The sequence below is a fragment of the Pan troglodytes genome, chromosome 10 (assembly GCF_028858775.2).
Source record: "Pan troglodytes isolate AG18354 chromosome 10, NHGRI_mPanTro3-v2.0_pri, whole genome shotgun sequence".
Taxonomy (NCBI): domain Eukaryota; kingdom Metazoa; phylum Chordata; class Mammalia; order Primates; family Hominidae; genus Pan; species Pan troglodytes.
In genome coordinates, this window is record NC_072408.2 from 89,938,192 (window position 1) to 89,946,152 (window position 7,961).

Here is a 7,961-nt window from a genome sequence, read left to right on the forward strand (position 1 = left end):
TAATGCCCAGTAGTTGAAGATTTAAGGGAATTTTAGTATCTATATCCAGAGACATATGTAGCTATTGAAATCAAAATTTTAAAGACTGCCCAACAACATAGAAATCACAAACATGTATGTGCTAGACTTTAAGCAAAATGAGATAAGGAAAATTGATCGTGATATTTGTAGAGTGTCTAATTTGTACCTGCATTCTGCTTTGTATATTTGTTTAATTTTTTCACTGTATCTATCTAACAGCATGCAAAGTTGATATTATTTCAGTATTTCACAAATGAAGGAAGGGCACAGATATGTTAGGGGATTTCACCAAGGTCATTGACAGCGGTTGAACAGGAACTCAAACCCAGATCTCTTAAAAATCCAAAATCCCCCAAGTCAATTTATTCTAGCTATTCTACCCTCCCCTGTAGCTTTGCTTTTGGTTCAGAAATAATTAATTTTACGGTAAAGAGTAGAGTCACATGAATTCAGCTGAAAAGTGCATGTCTTGTGAAAACACCAAATCTTAAAAATAATTGTGATTTCGGACTTTAACACAGAATTGAAGGACAATTAATAGATGACACGATCTGCAAAATGAAAATGTAATCATAGCATAAACACTTTAATTTTATCTGATATTTGAAATATGCATTTGTGTAACTGCCAAAATATTATCTGCTTTCTGTTAGCCAGAATGTTCCAGGGACAGGAGCAGAACAGCCTTATTTATAAAGAGCAAGCAAAATATATTTTCCTTTGGGAGGGACTTTTGCTGTTGTTAACTAATGTCTGAGAATTTGGGGATGAAAACCTTTGTATTAAACTGGTGCAACATAACTCATGCCATGTAAAAAACACTTTTAACCTTTTTTCCACATGCGATAGCTTTGTATTGCAATTATTACGCATTATTGAAAATTCTATGAGAATTACTTAACTGCTTTTTAATAAGTAATATAAAATTTTTCTTAGAAAGGTTTCATTTTTCTCTGCCATATTTTATCTATTTGGATTTTTTACTTCACTCTATGGTCAACATTCATCATTACAGGTTAAACAGTGTTTGGCTTTTAAAAATAAAGACTTTGCCTTGTTGAACAACTCAGGTTTGGGAAGGGCTTTAGTGGTTGCATTTTAATTTTTTTCAGGATTTTTACCCAAAAACATCCGTAAAATTTCATAGTTTATTTTAATTGTTTTGTGTTAAAAGCCTGGGATATTGCTAAGAAGAGAAAACAAAGAATGAATAGATATAGTTTTGTCAACTTTATCCACTTATTTTTTATTTCTTGTCATTGAATTGAAATTTTTATGAATTCTTTCCATCTGAAATTGTATCACTTGTAAAGGTTTTTTTCTCAAATAGTACCATCTGATTAGGCTTTTAGATCTTCATATGTTACCTATGCTTTCTCATTAAAGAAAAAATACTATTTCTCTAGAAGCCTGTCCTTTTTAAAGCACAAAGTACACAGCAGGTGTTTGAAAACTTTCCATCTTCCTAGTTATCTTTATCTGTTTGTATAAATTGCTAAATTGCTTTCACAAAATGCCTCTAGACATAAGGGAATCATTTGCATAAGTGGATGAAGATTTTTGTTTTCCATGAAGGAAAGCTTGAAACGGCCTCCTAATTGTTTTCCTTCTTTCTCTTGTTGCAGTATCCGGCTGCTTTGATGAACCTGGGAGCCATTCTGCACCTCAATGGCAGACTCCAGAAGGCCGAGGCCAACTACCTGCGGGCCCTGCAGCTCAAGCCAGACGATGTCATCACACAGTCCAATCTCCGCAAACTGTGGAACATCATGGAAAAACAAGGCTTAAAGACTTCTAAGACCTGACAGAGGAGGCAGAAGCCCATCCTCCTCCATTTTTAAAAGCTGGCTTCCTTCGCAGACAGAACTTCCCAGCAGTGCTATGACAAGAGCTGGTGTTAGACTTCAAGACCAGGGCAGAGGTCATTGAGGTCACTACCGCTTCTGGAAGAATCCACTTTGCTGTAGGCACAGCTGTTAACACCAAAAAGGGGAAAGCCGGAAACCTCCTGGAGGATGTCATTGTTACCCACAGACTGTAAACCAGAGCACTTAAAACAGAATCTTTTGGCATTCTTAAAAAGGGAGGGGTGGGTGTATAAGTCATAGATTTTGTTCATTTTCTGAAAGCTAATTTCAAAATTATCTTGTTCCTTAAACACTGTGAGAGGAAGTCAGAGTGTCCATTCAGCCATGGCAAACAATTAGGGTTAAGTGTTACTAGGGAGTGATAAACACGTAGTGTGAGTCCCAGTGAGCCGCCGGTTGTCCTAACGCTGCTGTCTTCCCTGTTTGGGACAGCCTGCTTACCAATTTCTGAAGCTTAGAACACTTTTTTAAATACTGTGTCAAGATCTGTCAGAATCTGCTATGTTTCTTGACCAGTGCACATAATGTTTTATGATTTGGATGTCAGAGGCTTCATTCTTTTGGACATCATTTGCTTTTTATGTTCTGAAAAGGATATGGAGAGTACAGCTAACCATACTTCACACTCGAGTTGTATGAGGGACTGGGGAGGCCTTATATGTGTCAGGCAGGCATTTTTAAAATTTTAATGTCGTCAATATTTTCCCCCAAACTGCCCAGTAGAATTCATTGTATTAATTCTTTTGAAATTACCTTTGAAAATAGCTATTCCTGGAGAATGTGCAAGCTTACATAAGGATAAAGGACAGGGGAGGAGTTTGTAAGCCTTGCAGTTCCAATAACTAACCAACAGGTTATTAGACAAAAGGGAAGGTGTTTTGTGCTTCTCAGATGTTGCTGGTTTAGGAGTGTATGATGATGCTTGCCAGTGATTTTGTGTTTTGGAAAGGGTAGGTATCGAATGTTAATCACTTTCTAATAGGTACCTAAACAGCAATGCTGATAAATGTTCAAGGAATTATTTTCATCTTAGTTTGCTCTTCTCAAAAGGCATCAAAAACAACTTATTTGAAGCTGCAATAGAGTGTAGCATTAGCCTGCATGTTTCTGGGTCTTCTGCCAAGTGCTTTTCTCAGTTGAAAACTATTTTTCACTAGCAAAATTGGTATTTTATTTCATTACCTGTTAGTAACCACTTCAATGATCATTTCACAAGAAAAAGACTATAAATTAGGTAGAGAACAACATTTTTATTGAACATTTTTTGGCTTGCAATCAAACTTTGCCACTAAAAATTAACTTCATAAAACACTAGTCCGTTATCAACTTCTTCACAGAGAAAGTAGCTATACTATACCCTACATATTTATTTATTTATTATTCTACTATAGCAGAATAACAAAACTTGATGCATTAAGCCAGTTCTTTGCAACTGAAAATTACCTGTTTCTCCTTCCCGTTCACACTCCATGTATATATGATCAGCCTCTCCATTAAAAAGAAGCTGGACATGCAAATACATCATATTATGTTTTCTCCATATTTTATGTTTTTCTATGTATCTGAATACAGTGGGATAAATAATTGAAAGTAGTGTTCCTATGGCATTAGTGTTTTTGTGAGAAGGGTAAATGTAGTGAGAAAGGTTTTTTCATGGCATTAATAAGAAAGCCCTTCTGTAATATATATATTATTTTGTAAACATTTCACTGAAGGGCCAAAAGTTAAATTATAACTAAATCACTGTGTTTTCAGAATGATATTTAATAACAAACCCGTGGTCAAACCAAAATAGTGGGTTGAAGTGTATTATTCATCTTTTAGTGCATTGGCAATTGCAAAAAAAAAAAAGGAATTTAATATAAGGCTATAGAGATTAATTCAGTGTCTAACATTTGTATTTATTTAAATAGTTATTGACCTATGATGACTTTCTAGTCTTAACATTTTATCTTTTTATTGTTGTTGTTCTTCCTTTCAAAGACCTGGTTCTTAATAGGTTCACTGAATGCACAGTTGAGGCACTTCTTGTGACACCAGTTCCCAAGTAGCGTTAATAATTGGGCCTGTGTCATAAAATGCACGGATCATTAATAACTAAATGTCCCTGACACTTTTCACTACAGGGCTGGACTTAGTAACTGACCAACTTCAGGGGGAGGGTTGGGGCAAGTGGGGGGTGGGCGTTAGAACATGATCAAAAAATGTCTCCGCTCAGGGATTTATGGTGGATTATTGCAGACAGTGCTAAAAATATAGAGCACAAGACAAGTTTACTAAATTAAAATTTTATTTTTTGAGAAACTGTTATTTGTATAAATTATCAAGATTTGTAGGCTTTCCTTTTGTAGAAATAATTGTTTTATGTGCCAGAGAATTTCAATTTTGTTTTCAACAATAAAGCATTGATAAGAAATATATTGTGTAAGCCGTTTTTAAATCTTCTACAGCAACAACACTTAAACTCTGAAGTTTTAACGAAACTAAGTAAGAGATTAAAAAGAGTAGAGGTTGAGCATCGAATAGAGACACATTGTGGTTAATGTATAATTAATAATCATCATTTTTAAAAGTTATTGTAATGCAAGTAAGCATTGCCAATATCACCCGGTTTACCATACTTAGAAAAGATGACAAAGTTTGTCTTGTTTTCTTTGGTTGATGAACTATGGGAAAAGATGCTATGAAATAATCCAAGAAGGGCAAATTTATAAGTTTCTGGCTTCAGTAGGTTGTTTGGTAAAAATCGCCATGTTTAGAAGACACTGAATCTCTAGTTCTGGTCTTGGCTGTGAGCACACCCCTATTCTGCTGAGAAATGTGAGTGCAGCGCATTCAGGAGTCAGTTATAAGGAAAGGTTGGGTCCTAGACATGGTGCAAAGTGACAGAGAATTCAGCAGTCTTGTTAAAATTGTTATGTCACATGATTATATATTGCCTGTTTCCTCTATTATGGGATAAAAGTTAGCTGTGAAGACTTTTATGTTAAACATTCTATGGATGTGTGAGGTTATTTTCCACTTTTACAGATAAGGAAACTAAGACTCAAAAGTATGAAACAACCTACCCAATGTCACTAAGGTAGCAAGCAGCAAGCCTGTCCCCAAGTTGTCTGATGTGTCCTGAGTCATGTGGGCACTCCGTCATTGAACAAGAGGTCTGGGTATCAGCCCTCTTGGCATTTCTCTAGTGACTTCACTTCCACAAATCACATTCTCTACCTCTCTTTCTGCAGACGATCTTGAAGATCAAAGGAGGTAATTCATTAAAAAATCTTTAAAATTTAGAGTGTAACAGTCAAAAAAAAAAAAAAAAAGACTTCAATGTTCATGTAGTTAAATCCATTTACTTTCCACCTGAGGAATATTAAGCTTTACAAGTTAAGTGATTTAACAAAGATCCCAAAACTAGATAGTGGCAGCACACACCAGGCTAAAGAAATTTATTAAAAGTTATTGCTATGTGAGGAATTGTATAATTGATTTTTTTAACGAAGGCATAGTTTGAAGTTGAATTGGAGCACTGTCACACTGTACTTGGAAACCAGTGAAGGCAAGGACCATATTTTTGGGAGAGACTTTTTTCTCCAGCCCAGCACATTGTTGAGTAGAAGACCCTAAAATATACCATACATGAAAACTCTATCTGTCATGTGCCCATGAGATACTATTTTTTTTAAGTCACTTTCTAAAACAGTTGAGATTTGGGGATTTGCTGATTTACTATTTTCACCTGAGTGATACTAGGTTTTTCACATAGTATATTTTTCCAGTAAAGAGAAAGAAAATACCTCTAAGTCTTGGCTGCTCCTTCTATTACAAGGAAAGGAATTGGGTTTCCATAAATAACTTAAGAATTAGGATAATTTCAATTTATTTGTACATACATTTGTAATATGATTTCTCAATTTAAATATTATTTTCAGTACTATAGAATGTGCTTCCTACTATTCAAAACTCAACTTATTTTAATAAAGGAGTATTGCTAGAAAACTTGGCTTATGCATTGGAACTATTACACACTGTAAAGCTAGAGCAAGCTGAATGGTAATGCAATTGTGCTATTGTGCTTAGTATTGCAGTAGAAAAAGATGCATGTGTACTAAGACTTTAACTTGCTGTGTCATTTTGGGTGGTCTTCCTGCAGGATGCAATCAGAGAGGCCTTGAGAGTCAGCTTTCATTCCATCTGCCGCTTCACCACATATTGGCCTTTTGTTGTTGTTGTTCTATAGAGATTTGAGATGTATTTTTTCTCCCTGGAGGACTGCTGGGTTTAAGTTTCTTGTTAACTTGAAATTCCTGTGAAGTTTTTCTTCCATGTTTCCCAAAACCTTCCCCCAACTTCTTACAGCTGCTCTCTGATGTTATTGTGCTATTTAATTGTCTGCTTCCAAAGAGTGGAGAGATATACTAACTACTTTTTTAGCTAGCAAATTCTCGGATCAAATAAGAAAGTTATAAACATATGAGACAATGTGATGAGATCATTTAAAAATACCTATAGGAACCTAAGTTAGTATGGTATCTAAAATGGTGTTTGGGAAAAGTATCTGGAGGTTCCCAAAAGGAGAGAGGAAAGATGGAGAGATAGGGATAGATACATGGAAAATTGACTGTTAATTGTCCTTAATAATTATTAAGCTTTTGTTGGAGAGGTAAAGGATTTGATTAGAACAGTTTGAGACTGTCTGTATTCTTTTTGGTTGCCCAGTAATCTACCAAGATAGGGTCGCTGTATTGGAAAAGAAAGTGTAACAAGTGAGTGAATACAACCACAGGAGAGGCTGGAAAAATGTGCAACCAATTTGAAGTCTAGACTAGAACTAGCTATCTGTTCTGATAGGAAATAGATTTAATTTTTCTCCCACCTTTTTTGGATTTGACAGGTTTATCACTTATTCAAGGCAAAGCTATCAACCATTCTCTAGTCAGATGGAGTGAATAGAGTTCTGTATTTCGAGTAATAGCTCAGGACTTGTAGAAACACTTTTTCTAATAATTTTCTATCATGTCTCTTTCCTTTCCATCCTAGTAGACTCAAAATAAAATAACTCCTGAGTCTTTTCTCTTGGCAATATCATTGAACAACTAGAGACTATAATACAAGTTTTCAAAAATATATTGAGGGAGAAATCAAGCAATTTAATTGGTTTTCAAAAATACTTAAAATACCCTAAAGGAATTAAAGTGTCTTTTTTGCAGCTGGATATTTCTCTCATATAATATAAGAGACAATTTAATACCAGAAAATCAGAATTGATGAGGGATGAGGGGGCAAGTGTATGTGTGTAGGGTGTGAGAATAGTGCTTACCTTTGATTTTAATGTGAGCCCTTTTTATAATTTCATTTAGCATGTAATGGCTAAATCACAATTAGCTTTTTCATTCTGAAGACAACTTGTTAAGTAGTTAGAGCCAATTAGTAATCTCAATAGATTTTTTTCATTCTTTTTTGTGCTATTTTAAATATGTTGTTATGCTTAATGTCTGTGGACATTTTATGCTTCCTTTACAATGATGACTTACTATTCTATAAATGTGCCTTTGCCATATAGTATAATAATGATAATTTGGGAAATTTCACTGGAATTATGTTTCAGGGTATATTTTTTAAAAACTGTCCTAGGCCAATAAATATTTTGATGTTACTACATACTATTCTATTAAAATTGTATGATTTTGCATTATATGATATGGAACAGTATAACAATATTTTGTTTTATTTGAACCCCTTGATGATATTTATCATCATTACCCATTACCCTGTTGATGATATTTATAAAATGTAGCAAAGCATACATTTCCTATAAAATTAGTTAAGGAACTTTCTTGGTTAATTTATTCTCATTTCTGTTTATAGAAGCAATTATTGTTTGAAGTCCTATTTCAAATTTTTGCTTTTTGAGTGATGATGAGGATGAGTTAATCTGTTGCTATTTCTCAAGTAAGTAAAAAGTAATAACTCTTAGAAATCAATCACAATATCCGAGAGCAAGAGAAAACACAGATTTGGTCTAGGCACCATACAAATAAAGAAGGTGTGGCTTAGGGCAGTTAATTGATATGGCTA

General features: G+C 34.5%; 1 protein-coding gene across 2 annotated transcripts in view; it reads left to right on the forward strand.

Annotated features, from left to right (window-relative positions):
• Positions 1–4,305, forward strand: part of TMTC2 (transmembrane O-mannosyltransferase targeting cadherins 2) — a 446,864-nt gene extending 442,559 nt beyond the window's left edge. For both annotated transcript variants that reach the window (XM_016923925.4, XM_016923926.4), the window contains one exon: positions 1,647–4,305. In XM_016923925.4, the coding sequence (XP_016779414.2) occupies positions 1,647–1,826 (180 nt within the window). In that variant the 3' untranslated portion in view covers positions 1,827–4,305. The remainder of the gene's footprint in view (positions 1–1,646) is intronic.
• Positions 4,306–7,961: the final 3,656 nt, after the last annotated feature.